The sequence below is a fragment of the Tachysurus fulvidraco genome, chromosome 20, assembly GCF_022655615.1.
Source record: "Tachysurus fulvidraco isolate hzauxx_2018 chromosome 20, HZAU_PFXX_2.0, whole genome shotgun sequence".
Taxonomy (NCBI): domain Eukaryota; kingdom Metazoa; phylum Chordata; class Actinopteri; order Siluriformes; family Bagridae; genus Tachysurus; species Tachysurus fulvidraco.
In genome coordinates, this window is record NC_062537.1 from 20,787,672 (window position 1) to 20,808,864 (window position 21,193).

The 21,193-nt window shown below is 42.0% G+C and overlaps 2 protein-coding genes across 3 annotated transcripts in view; one reads left to right on the plus strand and one right to left on the minus strand.

Annotated features, from left to right (window-relative positions):
• Nucleotides 1-14,717, minus strand: part of morn5 (MORN repeat containing 5) — a 15,411-nt gene extending 694 nt beyond the window's left edge. Inside the window, exons 1-6 of one of the 2 annotated variants that reach the window (XM_027143416.2) lie at nt 14,557-14,717; nt 14,195-14,342; nt 13,691-13,802; nt 13,432-13,563; nt 2,002-2,086; nt 687-1,137 (exon numbers count right to left, since the gene is read on the minus strand). In XM_027143416.2, the coding sequence (XP_026999217.1) occupies nt 1,104-1,137; nt 2,002-2,086; nt 13,432-13,563; nt 13,691-13,802; nt 14,195-14,342; nt 14,557-14,666 (621 nt within the window). In that variant the 5' untranslated portion in view covers nt 14,667-14,717 and the 3' untranslated portion in view covers nt 687-1,103. Of the gene's footprint in view, nt 1-686; nt 1,138-2,001; nt 2,087-13,431; nt 13,564-13,690; nt 13,803-14,194; nt 14,343-14,556 lie in introns of those variants that run through there. The other variant, XM_027143423.2, reaches the window with a different exon arrangement.
• Nucleotides 14,718-14,866: 149 nt separating this feature from the next.
• On the plus strand, nt 14,867-20,801 carry ndufa8 (NADH:ubiquinone oxidoreductase subunit A8). The gene is made up of 4 exons (XM_027143426.2): nt 14,867-15,046; nt 16,990-17,153; nt 19,289-19,454; nt 20,481-20,801. The coding sequence occupies exons 1-4, from the start codon at nt 14,996-14,998 to the stop codon at nt 20,616-20,618; spliced, it is 519 nt and encodes a 172-aa protein (XP_026999227.1). The 5' UTR covers nt 14,867-14,995; the 3' UTR covers nt 20,619-20,801.
• Nucleotides 20,802-21,193: the final 392 nt, after the last annotated feature.

Here is a 21,193-nt window from a genome sequence, read left to right on the forward strand (position 1 = left end):
AAAAGACAGAAGAAAAGAGATGCTGGTGAAATGACTTTTTTTTATCGCCGCTAGAACAAAAGACAGGAATCGAATCGTTTCACAAACGTTACGTGGAAATATAAACAGATAAAAAGTAAGATTGATGAACGAAAACATCGCTGTGGTATAACGGGAATAAAACACGATTATTTTCCTTTAGATAAATATACATTCACAAGCACAGTTTGTATCGTTACCGGATAAAGAGCTGCAGTGTTTTGCACACAGACATTTAGTGGCTTTGAGTTCTACAGATGTTCATTATCACTCGGAGCAAAACAGCACAAATCGCGTGAAGATAAAAACAAAAGCCACAAAAAAACAAAACCATTCAGCTTTCTTTTTAACTTTGCTCTTTTTTTGATAGCCGATTATAAAATTAGAGACGTGTTTTCCTTTTTCTTTTCTCTTTCTCTTTTTTCCCCTCTCGATTCCAAATCTAACCCGAACAAAGCAGATCTCTGTGTTCCGTGCTGTGAAGCTGTAGCAGATCCTCACAAACCCTTAAATTCGTCGATATTGCTATAATAACGTCGTCATCTGTTTCTTTTTCTCCTTTTTTATGATGTTGTTCTCTATTATAGAGTTGAAGATGGCGCCATAGCAGCACTGACACTGATATCACATCATGTGGATTTGTTAAAAAACACAAAGTTTTAAGATGATTAAACCGAAGCATTTATTATGCATTAAGTTCATTAAACTGCAGCTTTACACAAAAATACGATCGGTTAGAAATTTTATAGAAATCGGTCTGAACAAAACACAAACTATCCTTCAAAGCCACTTCTGATCTTTTCGGTTTCTTTTTTTCACTCCAACATATCCACCGTTTTTGTCTGATGACTGACACACAAACCTCAAGCGACTAAAAGTTATACTTTTGTAATAAAATAATCTATTAAACGAAAAAGAAAAAAAAATCACACTATTTGAATACATTATTTTATTGCTTTCTGGTTTCATTTTCAGATTATTATTATTATTATTATTATTATTATTATTATTATTATTATTATTATTATTATTATTATGCGGCTTATTAATAAATTAACTTCTGCTGATTCCAATTGACTAGGATTTCATTTTGTACCACATGGACCTGCAATCTTCTCCCTGGAGCGCGCACACACACACACACACACACACACACACACACACACACACAAACACACAAACACACACACACACACACAAACACACAAACACACACACACACACACACACACACACACACACACACACACACACACACACACACAGAAACACAAACACACACACACAAAAATTTCAGAATTTAACTCAATTTCTTCAGCTTATTGATCTTCTAGTTTAAAAAAAGTAATAATAATAATAATAAGTATATTATTATATACTATTATTATATAATATTAGTAATAATAATAAAATTATAATAATAAATGATATTATTAGTATTATTATTATTAGCAGTAGTAGTTATTATTATATTATTTATATTATGTGTCATGTGTCATGTATCACCAGCCCTATTATAATCACACCAAAGATTTATTTTGTAAACAGATTTTAAGCACAAATATAAATAAATAAAAGTTAAAAATGCTTTTTATCATACAATATGTTTTGAATGATAAAAAGCATTATTTACTTCTATTTTTTATTATTGTTGTTGTTATTATGTATTTATTTATTTATTTTTTAATAAAATATGTTTTTATTTTATTTTTTCCAACATTTTTTTAATCCAGTAAGCAGTCAAACTGGTAGAACCGAGACAAAACATATCAGACTAAATTTAACATAGATAGATAGATAGATAGATAGATAGATAGATAGATAGATAGATAGATAGATAGATAGATAGATAGATAGATAGATAGATAGATAGATATGCTTACAGACAAATACTTGATTGAGGAAATTTAAGATTAATTTTAGTCCCTAACTCCTTGTTATAGTGCACTGGCGTGATTGTCTGTTCTATTTCTTCACACTTACATTGTACTGTTCGCAGGTTCACATCCCACAAACTCATCCCAGCCTTTCCGGCAGGTCTGTGTGATCCACTCGTGCTCGCAATCATCTGCAAAAGCAAATCAGTTACAGATCTCAGATTTGCAGTCACCTATAACAATCTGATGGTAATGATTTTATAAACCATAATATCTACACAACAAACTGGGTTTTTTTTTCTCATTCTAATGTGATTTAAAATTGCCACAGGAAACTTTTCTAGTCTTTACACCGATGAATATACACGTCCTCACACGTGTCCTCGTGCTATGATCACACGTGTCCTCATGCTATAACAGATAAATCAAAGACATTCTGATAAACTAAAGTCTGTGTGTAGAACAAAGTGTCCTTTTGTGTTTTATTCCATACTTAATTTGCATATCACGTGTGATTGGTTGATGGGGAATTTAGTGACATCACACATGCCTGCTTTCAATATGATCTTGAATAAGATTAATATGTTATTGTTACTGAGAAAGAAAGTTTTAGACATGAATTTTTGATCTGTAAAGTAATGAACATGTTCATTACAAATCTACAACAGGCTTATTGGTGGACAGAATAAAACATCAAACATATAAATAATTAAACAAAAAAATAATCCTTTAATAATAATCAGAATCTTTTGTGTAGAGACATTGTTATGTGTAGAGACATTGTTATGTGTAGAGACATTGTTATGCAGGTCTTGGTCAGAAATTAAAGCCCCCCATCCCGACCCCCGGGTATAAAAAAGGCCATGTGTCAATCTCATCATTCACACGCAGTTAAGGCAATTTCCATTTTTTAAGCGAAGGATTAAGAGCACCATTATGAAAATACGCTCTTCACGATCCACTCGAAGCAACAATCAATCGCTGCTTTTTTTCTCGCAGAGATGATTCCGCGGGGAGAAAACAGTGGCTAACAGTGGCGCTGCTGCCGAGTTTTCCCTCTCCTCCTCCTCCTCCTCCTCCTCATCTTTTTCTAGATAGAGGAGGGGAAAAAAAGTGAAAGGAGTTGCTAATTGCGACGCGAGAGGTGGCCGTCGTTGCCGGAGCTGAATCGCGATCGCGCAGCTGCACGCACTTGAGCGCCACACCCCCCAACCCAACACCCTGTTTCTCTCCCTCTCTGTCTCACTCTATCGCTCCCTCCCTCTCCCTCTCCCTCTCTCTCACTCACTCAGTACTCAAGAAAAAAAAAGACAACACGGAGCGCACCGGGCCCCATTGTGGAGAGCGCGGGGTCTCGAGCCCTCCTCTGATTGTCCATAATTGCGCACGATGGCCCCTAAAGACTGCCTCTCCAGCGCGCCCCGCGTGCCACTTCTACCTGTCTATGGGTCTACGTAAAGCTTATGCCGGTGCTGCCAACTCGCGCGCTACAAACGGTACATCATTTCATTACTATTTTAAGGCAATTAATATGCTACCGCGCGCGCTGAATACACGTCGGGGGTCGCGCCGCAATTACACCCCGGCGCTCGAACGCGCCTGTACGCTAATGGGTCCAGAAATTTGCGCATGTTCATATTTGCGGCCAAATTGCCCTCTTGAGGCTGATCGTTTCCCAGGCGTTTACCAACGCGCTATAATTCATAGGCTAATCTGGCTCTGTTTCCGAGCACAGGTGGCCTCGAGCTTCTCACGTTAAAGCCCAAAAGGAGCCCCGGATGGACTTTTATGCTTGTTGGATTGTTGATTTTTTTTATCCGCCGCATTTAACGGCCCGCAAATAGTCACCTTGTGACATGCAATTTCAATATCAATAGTGCTTTGTGAATGCGGAGGAGTTAACAAGCCGTGTTTCTACAGCAGATTACAGAAAGAAAGAAAGAAAGAAAGAAAGAAAGAAAGAAAGAAAGAAAGAAAGAAAGAAAGAAAGAAAGAAAGAAAGAAAGAAAGAAAGAAAGAAAGAAAGAAAGAAAGAAAGAAAGAAAGAATGCATGCAAAGCAACACATACGCTGCATGTTGCTGAAGAAGCGTCAGTGCACCACATAAAAAGCAGGAAAATATAATAATGCATAAATGAAGAAATATAGTTCCTCTTACACAACAGTCACGTGGGTTTTTATTTCAACACGCACACAGTTCAAAGGACTTCTCACATGTCTGCGTTTTTAATTTAGTTCTGATTTATATTTTCCACAAAGTTTTTAGTCAAACTACCCACGTGATGCCAAACGTGTTGACTTCATCAACTCACACGTGCAGTTACACGTGTACCAAGAAAATTCCAAAATATAAAAAAAGTCTCTATACCAGGGATGATACAGAGGTTGAATATTTCTCAATATTTACTTTGTAGTAATAAATGAGTGCAATAATTTGTACCTCCCCCGGTTATATAAAGCCAAATTTATCTAAGCCATGAATTAATTTATTGCTCCCTTTTACTAAGTTCCTTTATGAAGCACAAAAGTATGCATCCCTTTTTACCTCCTCTTCTATATATGTATTGTTCCTCCTTAATGATGGTACAATCAAGCACGTGCACCCTTAGATTATATGTTTAACCTAGAAATGTGTACATATTTTCGGTGTACATTTCTTTCACAGCTTTTATCCATAGTTAAAAAAAAAACAAAAAAACATACCTTAAATGTAAATATATCCAGATGCCAGCTAAGAGAAACACAATAAAAGTAATCGAGCTCAAACAAACAAATATATTAAAAAAAAAAAAAAAAAAAACTATTACATTTCCTAAACAAGGAAATACTGATGAAATTGGAAAAGTGTTCAGGAGGCAGTTAAAATAGGAACAGAACAAAACCCCCAGACACAACAAATAGTCGAAGTGGAATAAAAAACATGACATTCAGACACATTCGCTGGGATTATCGTGACCGCGTCTGTGTTTCTGAAACCAAACTCTATTCTTGTAGGTTTTGTGATTTTATAGGAAGACAATGTAAAAGTTTGTACTCCAGCTTTTCTTTTCGTATCAGACTCACCAAAATAATCTTCTTTTAAATCTCTGGTCCAGTGAATTGTCCCTAAAACACTGAACCATAAAGCGGTCTATATGATTCTGGCTTCATGTTGATCTGATCTACTGATGTGTTTTTATACGCAACATAACGTGAATGCAAGAAGAATCAATTGTGTGGATTCACAGCATCACCTTTATGACCTTATATCCTTTATGACGTTGCCTGGTACTCGGACTTCTGACATCCGGGACGTTTGTGCTTTATAAATTACACACGAGGTGTTGATGACTGAATACAGTGAATGGTTCCTTAAGGCTTTTTAAGGGTGATACGATATTTTTCGTCCGATAAAATATTTTAACCATTAACGTATTTTTAAAGGGAAGATAAACAAGCCGCGCAAACTGAAATCACTTAATAGCGACTGCGTTGTTCTTTACTTTCAGCCCAGTTTCAGTGATTAGAAGCAGGACTCGACGTCCTCCAGCGGATCTCCTCTTCTGCGTAATGCCGGTAATAATTCGTCACTCGGCTCAAGTCTTTGAGCTGAAGCCCTCCAGCGAGACGGGAAGCACTAATGGCACCTTGTTAAAAGGTGTTTATCTTAATCCCTAAAATACACTCGGAAAAGTGTTTCCTTCCAAACAGCTCTGCACTCGCATTATTGGTCTGGAGATCACAGCCAGCTCGCAGTGGGAGAACCGAGAGAGATCCACACGCTACAGATGCAACAAAGCCACCCTTTATTTCACACGCACGTGCGCGACACGCAGCCGGGATAACAGACACGAGGCAAAATGGAGATTCAGACTGAATTGCAAATCAGACTAAATTGGGTCAATCCTGTGCTGTGCGTTCTGACGTGTCTGGATCCGGTTCCCTTCTGACGATTTGTGCTCCGTTTTGACTCACAACAACAATAACAGCAGAAAACCTTATAACATCATTATGGTTTCTGTTTATTAGACATCTCGGGGATCCTTGGTGCTTGGTGTAACTGTGTCTAATAGATAAGTGTATCTAATCGATTAGTTCGCTTTGGTCAACTCATCAGAGCACGTAGCTACATGCCTAACGTGGCAGGCGCACGTACATGACAGACGCCCATAACAGATATGCGTCACAACCCTGACTGCAGGGAAAGGAAGCCTGTTGTGGAGAAGGAGCTCGGGTTTGTCCTCTTTTCACTGGCACCTGTGACAAGCAGGAAACCTGGACAAACAGTTCAGCAGCAGAGCTTCGGGAAAAGAGCCAGAGATTTTAAACACGGTCTCACTATACATAAATCAAATCCGTTATTACAACAAAGCCCATGAAAATATTATGGTTTTACACTAACAATACCTAGACAAACACAAGTCGTGGCCTAATGGTTAGAGAGTTTGACTCCTAACCCTAAGGTTGTGGGTTCTAGTCTCGGGCCGGCAATACCACGACTGAGGTGCCCTTGAGCAAGGCACAGACCCCCACGACTGCTCCCCGGGCGCCGCAGCATAAATGGCTGCCCACTGCTGTGTGTGTGTCTGTTCACTGTGTGTGTGTGTGTGTGTGTGTGTGTGTGTGTGTGTGTGTGTGTGTGTGTGTGCGCACTTTGGATGGGTTAAATACAGAGAACAAATTCTGAGTATGGAGTCACCGTACTTAGCTGTAGGTCACTTCACTTTGTCTCACACACACTAACACACACACACACACACACACACACACACACACACACACACACACACCAGTCGTTTAATGAACTTGAATCTTATATGAATCCAGTCATAATGCCACAGACATCATACTAAGTCAACAATCTGAAAATGTCGGGGAAAAAACTACTTCACACAATTTGTCTGTGACCTAAAACTTGGTGCTTGGTCCAGGTGATTGCGAACGATTGCGAAATTCGGTTCTCTGAAGTGGCGTCGGAACACTTTTACTCCTGGAAAGAAATCACACTGTATGTAAGTTCGAAACCTGATCACAGAGTCACCGGTTAGCTAATGAGGTTCGTATGGAGACCTGGAAAGGTCATTAAAAAGTTCTTCTTTCTTGGACACAATTTAGTGGTTAGGGGATTAATAGAAAATCAGAATCAGGAAATCCAAATGAAAAGAAATTTAAGCTGATGTACTCACGCTCCGTTTACAAACTCCTCACTTCGGATCACGTTTAACGAGGACTCGCAACAGAAATTACACAAGCTAATCATTTAATCTTGTTCATGTTGAATGAGCCGCTCTTGAGCGGGTTTGTGCTTACGTAGATTGTTGTCTTGGTAACTGATCTGAGAACAGCTTCAAAGAATCCGGTTAACTCCGAATCAAACGGATAAATCGCTGTCAAATCAACAGCAAGCCAATTGATTTGAAAAAAAAAAATGTAGAAACGACAGGCGAGCTTTCCGAGAGCTTTTTTCTGGGGGTTCGATTCCCGCCTCCGCCTTGTGTGTGTGGAGTTTGCATGTTCTCCCCGTGCCTCGGGGGTTTCCTCCGGGTACTCCGGTTTCCTCCCCCGGTACAAAGACATGCATGGTAGGTTGATTGGCATCTCTGGAAAATTGTCCGTAGTGTGTGAGTGTGTGAGTGAATGAGAGTGTGTGTGTGCCCTGTGATGGGTTGGCACTCCATCCAGGGTGTATCCTGCCTCGATGCCCGATGATGCCTCAGATCCCACAGGCTCCCCATGTAAAAGTTTCAGAGCAGAGTTTTATAACACCGGGGAAAAAGACGTGCTTCATTACCCCATTATGTCCAAAAGTGTTCCTCTACCCGGGGGGTAAAATCGGGGTTTAGAGCAACATGAAAAGCTCTAATGAACATCTGTGTGACTGAATCATGAGGTCTGAGGAAGACTTTTAAAACTAAAGGTCCTACGAGACAAAGTCTTCCGTTACATTTTAGTGTCATTAGATTTAAACCCAAAGAAATAAAGACACTGAACAGGTTTCGTATAAAGGATTAAATATGAAGACAGAAAATTCTGAAGATTGTTTTTTTCAGTGGCATCTGAGCCTGGCTGTTCGTCACTACACCTTTTCTCTGAGTGCTTGAACAGTGATGTGAAGCTCTTACACTCCTGCTTTGGTTTGCTTTATCACACCCTTGTGCTCTAATGATTTGTGACCATAATCCTGGCGTTACAGAGCTACGTCTCTGCTCAGGGAGGAACCGCAGTAATCATCTGTCTTTACTCTAAACGCCTCACTGGCATGCAGGAAAACTCCTCTCAGTTTAGAGGAACATCCAAACACCTGAAGAGCAGTGCCACTGTGTGAGTGTGTGAGTGTGTGTGCACCATAACAAGGCCTCGTTTGTTGACGGACCTTTCACGCACACACACTACGATGCTGTTATTCAGAGTCGTAGGTTTCACAAACACCTAGCTGGCTTGCTGTGGTGTGATCAGGTTTTATTTAACACTGCAGTGATCATGAAGAACGAGACATCAGACTCAAATCACTGTCCTTACTGTGTGTCCTTACTGTGTGTCCTTACTGTGTGTCCTTACTGTGTGTCCTTACTGTGTGCTGCAAAGGATTAAACTGGGGAGTTTATGTTTTTTGTTTATTAGGTAGGCGTTTGATTTTAACGTGAAAATATCCAATGGAAATTTAAAATTTTTTAAATTTTGATGGGGCGCACGGTGGCTTAGTGGTTAGCATGTTCGCCTCACACCTCCAGGGTTGGGGGTTCGATTCCCACCTCCACCTTGTGTGTGTGGAGTTTGCATGTTCTCCCCGTGCCTCGGGGGTTTCCTCCGGGTACTCCGGTTTCCTCCCCCAGTCATGCATGGTAGGTTGATTGGCATCTCTGGAAAATTGTCCATAGTGTGTGAGTGTGTGAGTGAATGAGAGTGTGTGTGTGCCCTGTGATGTGTTGGCACTCCGTCCAGGGTGTATCCTGCCTCGATGCCCGATGACGCCTGAGATAGGCACAGGCTCCCCGTGACCCGAGAAGTTCGGATAAGCGGTAGAGAATGAGTGAGTGAGTGAGAGTGAGTAAATTTTGATGATAATCCATATGAAATCTTCTGAAATCTAACCGTGAGCTAACTTTACCTTCTACAGAACACTGCGAGGCAGCAACAATCTCTGTGACTTCCTTCCCAGTTAATTTTTTTTTTATTTATGTCTCTATACAAATGGGAATTTGTAAGTGACAGGATAATGAGATGAAACCATGATTAGATATTTATGGGTGTCAAACACTCATGGGAAGTGAGTGAGTGCCGGTAGGAATTAAAGTCGGACCCCGTGCGCTACAGGACTGGTCCGGGGGAATCGCTTGGATCTGCCGTTCCTGACTGAAACAGGATGGGAAAAGACCTCAGTTCGAATGTTGCGTTTTAGATCAGAAAGTTTAGAAAAGCGTTCCTCCGTCAGTGGCTCTCAGGTGGCACTCACACTGGGGCTTGACGTCCAGCGCCTCCTGCTCGTGCTGCTGAAGTGCTGCTAACGGTCAGGAGGCGTCTGGCGGTGTGAAAGGGAATCTGTACGTGTGGCAGCAGCAGGTATGCGAGTGACTCATATTCCCATAGAAAATAACACATTCTTCTCCGTCCGTCCTACGCTCGGCTCGGTGCGAGAGGTCCCTTAGGGTTTCATTCCTCTGTCCTGCTCCAGGGTTTGGCCCTGAGCCGGGGCATTTCCTTGAGGCTTCCTGCCCCGGTTCGAGCTGCTGCTCCCTGTGCCGGCTGCCTCCTGTCATCCCTGAGTTTTTCCGTCTTTCCTGTCCTTCCCTGATGGTTCCCCCCACTGGGACACGGGTTCCTCTTCAGTGGTGGCTCGGTCGGTGTGTGTGTGTGTGTGTGTGTGTGTGTGTGTGTGTGTGTGTGTGTGTGTGTGTGCCTCCCCTTGACCATCCCTCATCCTGGAGGGAAGCCACCAGCAATAAATTCCATCTTCACACCCATTTGGACAAATAGACCTTCACCTCTGAGTGATAAAAATATCACTTTGCTTTGCTGTAAATTTGTTTCTTGCCCGAAGCCCGAAGCGGACGACAAAAATCCCTTCATTTCCAAACATTTCTGTGATTAAGCTTAATAGAAGGATCTTAACTACAACGTCTTGGCGTGTTGCTATTCACTTCCTTACGATGTTAGTGATGTAATGAAAGTCGTTCTGAATCACGTCGTGTTTCTGTACACGCACAAACCTCACGATTAGACGCCATAACATTTAACATGATTAGACGTTTAGTGCTTTAATCAGAGATAGAGTTTGCTTTTGGAAATTTAAAGTGAAGCTTACAGCTCCAGAATAACAGCATGTTTAATACTGAGAGGAGGAGGGGCTTATATGAGGCGGGGCTTGTGGGAGGAGGGGATTTCAAACAGCTGAAAAAAGCAGACAAGCTTTTGGTTTTTTTCGGTGACCATAAAGACATCACAAAGTTTCATCGTTCAGCTCCGTGCTAAAGACCTGCTGATGTTTAGAGATGACAGAACGACTCACTGTTAGTGCAGTGAATGGAACTGGGTTGTTTTTTCCGACCAATCCCACCCTGCACCCTGCACCCTGCACCCTGCCCTGAGGATTTCTGACCAATTCTACTTGCTGGCCAAAGAATTCTGGCCAATTCAAGGAATATTGTCCGACCTCACATGCTTCTTAAGGAATTCCAGTGAATCCTTTCACCTTCAAAAGGAATCCTGACCAATTCTATTTGCTCACCAGGGGGTTATGAACAACCCTGTCCAAGGAATTCTGCCTAATCCTAACCTCTCTTGAGGACTTTTGTCCAATCCAACTTGCTTGTCAAGAAATTCCGGCTAATCCCGTCGCTCCTGGAGCGATCCCTGACCAATCTCACCTGCTTCTGAAGGAATTCTGGTGAAACCTCTAACTTCTCAGGAATTCCAACCAATTCCACCTACTCCTAAAGAAATTCTCACCAATCCTGTCCACTCCCAAATGAATATCCCCAATCCCACCTTCTGACCCAGTTCTCCTTGCTCGGAGCGATCACACCTGCACAGGAATTCAGACCAATCCCACCTTCTGCACTTATTATTTTGTTTGCACATGCTTGCAATATTTTCCAACAAACTACCTTGGTTCTGGTTTCCAGACTATAAACATGGCAGTAATTTGTCTGAACATTTCCTAAGGAAGGGGGACACGGTGTCTTAGTGGTTAGCACGTTCGCCTCACACCTCCAGGGTTGGGGGTTCGATTCCCACCTCCGCCTTGTGTGTGTGGAGTTTGCATGTTCTCCCCGTGCCTCGGGGGTTTCCTCCGGGTACTCCGGTTTCCTCCCCCGTTCCAAAGATATGCATGGTAGGTTGATTGGCATCTCTGGAAAATTGTCCGTAGTGTGTGAGTGAATGAGAGTGTGTGTGTGCCCTGTGATGGGTTGGCACTCCGTCCAGGGTGTATCCTGCCTCGATGCCCGTTGACGCCTGAGATAGGCACAGGCTCCCCGTGACCCGAGAAGTTCGGATAAGCGGTAGAAGATGAATGAGTGAATTTCCTAAGGAAAACTTGTAGAAAAAGCGATATAAAAAACTGACGTATCAACACGGCCCCGGCGATGGCTCTGTCGCATCCTGGGGATTTCAGTATTAGTGTTTTCCCCTGAAACCTTTGACACACGTGTGCCCGAGACGTGCTCATGTCTCTCGCATAGAACTCCAAAGCTTTAAACGGAGTGAGTCAGAGCCTGAGGTCATTAGGTGATCTGTCTGGAGTTATGTGTAGTTACTTCACTCAGGGTTTAGCAAACTACCACGGAAAACACAGCTAACTGCCAAGTGGTTGCAAATGGAAAGTCAGAGCCACACACACACACACACACACACACACACACACACACCTGAACACACATTGATCAAAGTGATGACGAATGAGTATCATATTATCTTTTACTGAGGTAGTCTATAAAACCTCGACATGTTCTGTCAGTGTAAATCCAGATTCAGTTTAGTAGAAGCACATGTTGGGTTCATATACATATATATATATAACCACAGACACCATATACACAGCCTGTACTCACTGTTTGTGTGTGTGTGTGTGTGTGTGTGTGTGTGTGTGTGTGTGTGTATCATATTTAATTCCCCACCGTTCCCTAATCCATGACATTGCCTGGTGGTGTGCCGATCTATAAGTCTGGCACGGCGAGACCGAGCTGCTATCTGCCATCCTGACATCCTAAATTCCCTTCAAATCACAGCCCGGGCATCGTACATGGTGGGAAAAAAATGTGTTTTACATTTGGCCTTTTTCTGGAGAGAGACGGCTCAAATGACTGCTGTGGAGAAGCATGTCAGCGTGTCAGGCAGAGAGAAAGGACCTACCCTGGAGTTATGGTGTGATCGCAATCTTCTCGCCCGCACTCAGTTACGCTCCTGCACCGTGTTCGGGTGGCTCAGGGTTTAAACCCCCGACTCGGGCGGCGTTACTGTGTGATCAGATGAAATCGGCTCTGATTTCACCGTTTTATTATTCCTGGTTTTCAGCTGCTTGATAAATAAGCGTCAAAAACTGTAATGTTTCTGTGGTGTTTAAAAAAAAGGTTTAGGGGTTTAAAGTGACATCGATTTGCTCTTCTGTAACACAAATTCACTTTCGTCAGTGAGGAAGAAAGTTCCGGTCTGTGTTTCTTTACCCGAACAATTTCTGTTCTCTTTCTAATCTTTTTTTTGCTATTTTGAAGTTCGTCTTGCTGTTGACCAGCTAATCTATCCTCGTGCCGTATTTCCGTGTATTTGATTTTATGACTTGATGCATAAGTAGTCATGAGACTGTAGAATTTCGGCATGTTCTGTATATACAACCAGACTGAAAAATAGCTTCTTTCTCGTGGCTGTTTGCACTGAACAGCTGATATGGTGTTAATCACCATTGTACTGTCACTTTTCTGCTGTGTTTTGCGCTATTTTGCACCACTTCAAAATCATGCATCCTTGCACCACCCAAAAACTATCATTACACCTCTGTATGTCCATCCATATTTATTCTGTTTATTCTGTGTATATGTATATGTGTGTATATATGCATAATGACATTCCTTTTGTACAGTTATCTGTTATACCAGTTCATACTGTAACATACTTGTATAAAAAACACACTATATTTACCCTTCTTCAGTTACATGTACATATTACTACACCTTCTGTATAACCTCATACCCTTATTTATTACACTGCCACTTGTAAATAAGCCATCTATGCACTTCTGGTTAGATGCTAACTGCATTTCATTGGCTCTGTACATGTACCTTGCACAATGACAATAAAGTTGAATCTAATCTAATCTAATATATGTTTGTTGTTATTATTATACATTACATTTTTAAGAAAAAAATATTCCTGGACTTGTTAACTAAACATCTTTGGAAAGGAAAACCCTTAAAAAAATCTATTTAGGATGATAAGAGCAACGTTTTGCTGAAACGGATACGTGAAAAGAGATCGTCTTGTACTTTTCCGATGTATTTTGCATGCTCAGGCATTCGGTCTTACAGTCTAAAACACAATCCTGTCATTTCTCCCGTTCCTTTACCTGCATTCCTGAGAAAGCGGCCTGCGTAATCTGTGACGACTCTGGTGTTGGGATCGTAGAATCCGTCTCCACAGTCGTAGCATCCGTCAGGGATGACGGGAGGAGGGTCGGCGTTAGTCAACTGAGATTCTCCTTTATAACAAAAAAAAAAAAAAAAAAAAGCAGCAGTTTATCAAGAGCAACTTTGTGTAGAATAGAAGTAAAGTTGTGTAGAATAGAAGTACGTTCCTTATCACAGTGTGAACAATGAGTGACTCACCTGCAGGTTTGAGTCCATAACATCTCTCAGTGTAGAAACGTCGATCATAACCGTCACAGTAATCCCAGTCTGTCTCTTCATATTCCAGTCCATCAGAGAACGTGTACTGACCCTGTAAGCGCATCATCCAGCATTTAGTACATGATCACACTTTATGCTAAAGTTCTGCATCCTGATTGGTGCATGAATCGTTGAATCAGTCGTATCGTCGATTCGTTCATCTACTGTACGTGTCCTGATTCGACCCAGAAAGGGATGTTAACGAGCAAATTAACTGATTAACTGAATCAGGAGTGTGTGTGTGTGTGTGTGTGTGTGTGTGTGTGTGTGTGTGTGTGTGTGTGTGTGTGTGTGTGTGTGTGAAGGAAGCTGTTAAAATAGAAGACAGTAGGATCTGCAGAAACATGGTAAAAATAAAAAGACATTTAAATCCAGTTTGTGATGTGTTTAACAAGTCGGACTCGACGTCACTGTGTTATGCTGGTAATAAAAACACGTGTGAACCTGTTTGCATATCCCTTTTTCCCAGATTCCATCATATTTCCCTCCATTAACAAAGTGCAAGACTCCTTTTCCATGAAACATGCCGTCATTCATCTCTCCTACATATCTGGTGTGTGTGGGCAGTGTGTACTCTCCTCTACCCTCCATCCTAAAACAGACAACACGATAAAATTATTATTTATTTTTATATCAATTAAAGACTCGAAATCATTTGAACACCATAACAAACCAAAGCACTGAGGACTCGAGTCCTGTAATAAACCACAACATGACATTTCCTGTATCGCTTTATTTAAACGTATGAATGTGTAAAAGTTTTTATCTTTTATTAATGCATACAAAACACGTTTTAACTACTTTACCTGCCATTTTTATAACTTCCACTGTAACTGCTGCCTGTGAACTCCATGACGCCGACTCGAGCGTGTTGACGTTTCCATGGAAACACCTGACCGATCAGGAGAGGTCGCATGATATCTGCGTCATATCAAGAAGCTTGCACATGCGCACAGTATTGACCTTCCTTTGAGTCCCAGCTGCCCTCCTGCAGCGGAGTTGTTTCCCCACCTGTATTTAGACAAATGGAAAGTAGTTCACGCGCACACGAAGGCTTGACACGATTGGCCGATTCTTTGTTACTGTGTCCTTTTAGCCAATCGTAACGAAGGAGGCGGGACATGTTGACTAAAACGGGTGGGAGTTAAGATAGAGCGCTGACCGGGACGTTAATAAGCGGCTAGCAGCGAGTTTGCTGTGTTAGACTTATTTTTAATGTTTTTGGCGTGTTTGTAGTTCAGAATCATGCCCGTTCAGGTTGACATTCCGACGTTGTCGGATCTGAGCGTCGAGGAGGTATGTTTATAAATGCTGAAAACATCTTTAGGTTAAACGTCATAGCAAACTGCTAATTAGCATGCTAGCTAACCTGTTTATGTCCAATATAGTCTAATATATGACCGTATATTTAATAATTTACATAACCTGTGCTAAATATTTACCAATTACATCATTACTAAATATCCATAAAGCGTCTAAAGCCCAGGCTGCGCTCAGGAAAAGGTTTATTTAATACACATGAGGAAAAACAACCTAGTGAAAGTACACAGCCCAAGAATGATTGAATTCAGTATGCAAATGAGGCGATGAATATTAAAGAACATGACTAGAAATGCATCTCTGATTCTTTACTGTGTACTACAGCGCTCTAATCGGTCAGAAGGTGTTTATTATTAGTTTTCTAGACCAGCAGCTCTGACAGAAGTGTTTGATTCACTTTGTGCGGTGAATAGACTCGGAGTCACGTTTTGTGCGGTGAATAGACTCTGAGTCGTGTTTGGGTCAATTTGTGTGGTGAATAGACGGCTGACGAGACGTTTACCTCACATCGGAGTCGTGTTTCGGTCACTTTGTGTGGCGAATAGACTCTGAGTCGAGTTTTTGTCATTTAGTGTAGTGAATAGTCTTGGAGTCGTGTTTGGGTCACTTTGTGCTGTGAATAGACTCGGAGTCGTGTTTGGGTCACTTTGTGCTGTGAATAGACTCGGAGTCGTGTTTGGGTCACTTTGTGCTGTGAATAGACTCGGAGTCGTGTTTGGGTCACTTTGTGCTGTGAATAGACTCGGAGTCGTGTTTGGGTCACTTTGTGCTGTGAATAGACTCGGAGTCGTGTTTGGGTCACTTTGTGCTGTGAATAGACTCGGAGTCGTGTTTGGGTCACTTTGTGCTGTGAATAGACTCGGAGTCGTGTTTGGGTCACTTTGTGCTGTGAATAGACTCGGAGTCGTGTTTGGGTCACTTTGTGCTGTGAATAGACTCGGAGTCGTGTTTGGGTCACTTTGTGCTGTGAATAGACTCGGAGTCGTGTTTGGGTCACTTTGTGCTGTGAATAGACTCGGAGTCGTGTTTGGGTCACTTTGTGCTGTGAATAGACTCGGAGTCGTGTTTGGGTCACTTTGTGCTGTGAATAGACTCGGAGTCGTGTTTGGGTCAATTTGTGTGGTGAATAGACGGCTGACGAGACGTTTACCTCACATCGGAGTCGTGTTTCGGTCACTTTGTGTGGCGAATAGACTCGGAGTCGAGTTTTTGTCATTTAGTGCAGTGAATAGTCTTGGAGTCGTGTTTGGGTCACTTTGTGTGGCGAATAGACTCGGAGTCATGTTTGGTTCACTTTGTGCGGTGAATAGACTCGGAGTCATGTTTGGTTCACTTTGTGCGGTGAATAGACTCGGGGTCGTGTTTGGTTCACTCTGTGCGGTGAATAGATACGGAGTCATGTTTGGGTCCCTTTGTGCGGTGAATAGACGGCTGACGAGACGTTTACCTCAACTCGGAGTCGTGTTTGGGTCACTTTGTGCGGCAAATAGACTCCGAGACTTGTTTGATTCACTTTGTGCACTGAATAGATTTGGAGTCGTGTTTGGGTCACTTTGTGCGGTGAATAGACTCGGAGTCGAGTTTGGGTCATTTTGTGCAATGAATAGACTCGGAGTCGTGTTTGGTTCACTTTGTGCGGTGAATAGACTCGGAGTCGTGTTTGGGTCACTTTGTGCGGTGAATAGACTCGGAGTCGTGTTTGGGTCACTTTGTGCGGTGAATAGACTCGGAGTCGTGTGAGTCGAATCACTTTCTCACTAGAGTTCACTTGGAAGCAGACAGACGTGAGGGTGATTACTGTGTTCCCACATGAATGAGAACATACCAGGGTTCTGTTCAATTGCATAAACGTCCCTGTGAATTAAAAGTGTCTCCTAACTATTGTGGTTTTTTTTTTTCTTTGTTGAATGTTTTTAAAGGTAAACGTCTCGTCAGCCGTCCTGAAGGCTGCTGCACATCACTACGGCTCACAGTGCGACAAACCCAACAAGGAGTTCATGCTGTGTAGGTGGGAAGAGAAGGACCCTAGGAAGTGTCTGAACGAAGGGAGGAAAGTCAACGAGTGCGCAATTAATTTCTTCAGGTACTTCCACTCTCACTACACATTATGTGCAAAAATGCTCCTCCTATTATTTTTTTTCTTTATTGTATTTCACTTGTCCTTCAGCATCCAGGTGTTTGTGTAGCTCGTGAATCGAAGCCATAAGATCTCAGGGTCACTTTGGGTCTCAGTTAGAGCTGTACGCGTCACATCGTCTGTTGTAGCTTTTAAAACTTGCGTAAAACTTTCATCTGGTCAGCAGAACCATTGGATTGCTTTTTTTTCTCAGAAATATAATATGTTCTTTCAGGTTTTTTCCCAAACAGCTGTTTTTAAGCACGGAATCATACGAATCCTAATCCTACTATTAATAAATAAACAAGAAAAAAGTGTATTTATTATATATTCATGTCCAACATCCTGTACAAGCAAATAGTTAAACTATTAAATAAATAAATGTAATAAAATGCAAAAAAAAAATGAAATAAAAGAGAAATAATTTGTACATATTTATGAAAAACAAATGAATGCAAAAAAATGCACATTACAAAATGATAAATATTTATTAAAGTTTATTAAAATATTTGCTTAAAGGTGGGGTCTCTGATATTTGAGAAATGCTTCAGAAAACTGAGTCGGGATGACAAACTAAACAAAAATCAAAACTAACGTGTAGCCAATGAGCAGAAAGGGGCGTGTCTTGTCGATATTGCCAGAGAGAGTGTTCAGTGCGCATGTGTGATGTTAGCAGAAAGCGGTTTTAACATTGACATGGAGGATAAAAACAAAGAAAGAAAGAGAAGAAAGACTTACGATAAGGACAAGAAGTAGGACGTGTTAATATAGGATCAGCTTTCCAGCGCTGGAGAGAACTGAAGGAGCAGGAAGTTGGCCACATATTCACAGGTTGGAGTTTCCCGAGTCAATAACTCCTGAGCTAAACGCTGTTACTACACAAATAACACCTCTTTTCTATCGTAGTAATGTAGAGAGGCAGCTACAACCGCGTTTTGTGTAGTAACAGCGTTTAGCTCAGGAGTTATCGACTCGGGAAGCTCCGACCTGTGAATATCCGCACATGTGCACTGAACACTCTCTCCGCCCATATTGACAAGATCCGCCCCTTTCTGCTCATTGGCTACACGTTTTGATTTGTGTTTTGTTTGGAGGCCTAACGTAGTTTTCAGAAGCATTTCTCAAATAATCTTGCTTTCGTTGTTGTAGATATAAAGAGAGAGAAAGTTTCTGTTGTAAATGGAATTAAAAGTTGCCGTGTTTAAAACTGTGACATTAACACGATGTGTGAGTAAATCCTTTAATTAGGTGTGTGTGTGTGTGTGTGTGTGTGTGTGTGTCCTGAGACTAGCACAGAGCTTTGCCCCCAGCTCCATTGTGTAGGAAGCGGTCTGCTTCGTCTCAGTCTGCCTAATGGCAGGCGCTCGGCTCTAATAACACAGCGACGCCTCTGCGCCGTGACTGGTGTCTGTCATTAAAACACAAAACAGCTTTTTTCAGGGGGAAGCGTACAGATCTAACCGCTGGCTGAGGAGGGTGGAATAAACCATTCTGTCCGCAGTGTAAACAAGCAGGACTGAGCGCAAACAGAGCGGAAAGGAACCTGCGTGAGAGGGGGGAAAAAGAGCCATGGATCAAATTATTAACTGGCGGAAGATCAAAACCAAATCCGGTTAATCTGCAGCTGAAGTAGTTCTCAGTGGGTTTAGCAGTCATAGACATGGAAAGAGAGTACCAGGCTGTAATCCCAGTATCTTCCCCGTTCACACTCCTGGCTGTTTTATCCCATCCTCATTGGCTGGGAACTAATCTGGAAGCCTTCCCTTTTTTTTTTTTTTTTTCTTCTTCTTTGCAAAACATTTGGTTCTTGTGTACGGCTCCAGTGCAAAAATGCACAGTTCTGTGAGTCTGGATTCAGGGGCATGTAGAATAAAACCGGATCTGTTATTGATTTGGAAAAATCCTCTGCTCTTACCGAGACCTTGCAAAAAACGATTTATGCTGCTCGTGAAACAGCTAAATAAACATGTTTAGAACGAGCGTACCTGCCGAGAAAATAACTGACGCCGGTAAAAGGTGTCCGTTTGGGATGTATAGAGTTAACGCAGAGGATGTTCTCAATGTTAATGCAGATGTTCTCTTCAACACACGTGTTTGTGCAGGCAGATCAAGGGGAACTGTGCCGAGTCGTTCACCGAGTACTGGACCTGTCTGGACTACACAAACCTGACCGAGCTCCGTCACTGCCGCAAGCAGCAGAAAGAGTTCGATAACTGTGTGTTGGAGAAGCTGGGCTGGGAGAGACCAGAACTGGGAGACCTGTCCAAGGTCACACACACATTCGTTACATATCTGTCCATAATGATACTAACAACGAATGAAATTCCTACTTGTGGTGGAATAAGTTGGCTGTAAAAAGTAGTTTGTGTGTGAGTGAGTGTATAGTGTGTGAGTGTGTATAGTGTGTGAGTGAGTGTATAGTGTGTGAGTGTGTATAGTGTGTGTGTGTATAGTGTGTGTGTGTGTGTGTGAGTGTGTATAGTGTGTGTGTGTGAGTGTGTATAGTGTGTGTGTGTGAGTGTGTATAGTGTGTGTGTGAGTGTGTATAGTGTGTGTGTGAGTGTGTATAGTGTGTGTGTGTGTGAGTGTATAGTGTGTGTGTGTGAGTGTATAGTGTGTGTGAGTGTATAGTGTGTGTGAGTGTATAGTGTGTGTGAGTGTATAGTGTGTGTGAGTGTATAGTGTGTGTGTGTGTGTGAGTGTATAGTGTGTGTGTGTGTGTGAGTGTATAGTGTGTGTGTGTGTGTGAGTGTATAGTGTCTGTGTGTGTGTGAGTGTATAGTGTCTGTGTGTGTGTGAGTGTATAGTGTCTGTGTGTGTGTGAGTGTATAGTGTCTGTGTGTGTGTGTGTGTGTATAGTGTCTGTGTGTGTGTGTGTGTGTGTGTGTGTGTATAGTGTGGTTGTGTGTGTGTGTATTGTGTATAGTGTGTGTGTGTGTGTGTGTGTGTGTGTGTGTGTGTGTGGTTTGTGTGTGTGTTCTCTGGCTCTCTTTCCCGAGCACCAAGTCCACATCTTTCCCACTGGTTAAAGTTTTTAACTGCCCCATTTTGACCTGTTGGTAATTCCAGAGTTAACTTTCTGGGTTAAAGTTAACTTTAAACACGATGCTGTGTCACGTGCTGTTACATGATTGGTGTGGTTACAAAGCTCTGACACTGGAGACTCCTTCCAGAAATGTGTCTAGACATCTATCATTCCTAGAGACTATCTGAACCGAAATATAAGCTGTTTTAGCCCCAGGTTAGGACCCGTGCCTATTCCTCATGTGTGTGTCTGTCTCTCTCTTATGTCAGGTGACTAAGGTGGCGACGTCCCGGCCCGTCCCCGAGAACCCGTACCACTCGAGACCCAGACCCGAGCCCAACCCTGTGATGGACGCCCCGCTGGAGCCGGCCAAGCACGGCAGCCGCCTGTTTTTCTGGAGCTGGTGAAGAGCGGTTTAATTTTCCCCACCGAAGTCCCCATCGCTCCTCACAGACATTTCCAGACCCAGACAGATGGACAATAGCAGAACAGCTTCTCCACCCTCAGCATTGCTCTGCTGTCCTACATGTAGAGGTGTATTACATAAACACAGTTATTCATGTGTTGTGGATTAAATAAGTTTCATTCAACCCGAGCTTGTGCTTTTATTGTCTCATCATCCACACAAACAGACTTTACTCTGGATCACTGGGTTTTATTTATTTATTTATCTATCAGAAGATCTATTTTCTCTTAACAGATTTGAGCATTCGTTCAGGGGCCCATCAGTGGCTCTGGGATTTGAGCCCACAACCACTAGTTCAACAGGTTAACCGCTGACACATTTTTAAATTTTTTATTTTTTTTATGGCATTAATTAATTAATGCATTTTAATTTTTGTTTTTTAAGAATTGACTTTTTGAATAGAGCTATTTATTTCTATAAATTAATTTAGAATTAATGATCTTAATATACAATGTATCGATTCTATTGATGTTTTTGTATCAATTAATTCTTATAAATAAATTTTAATTGATATAA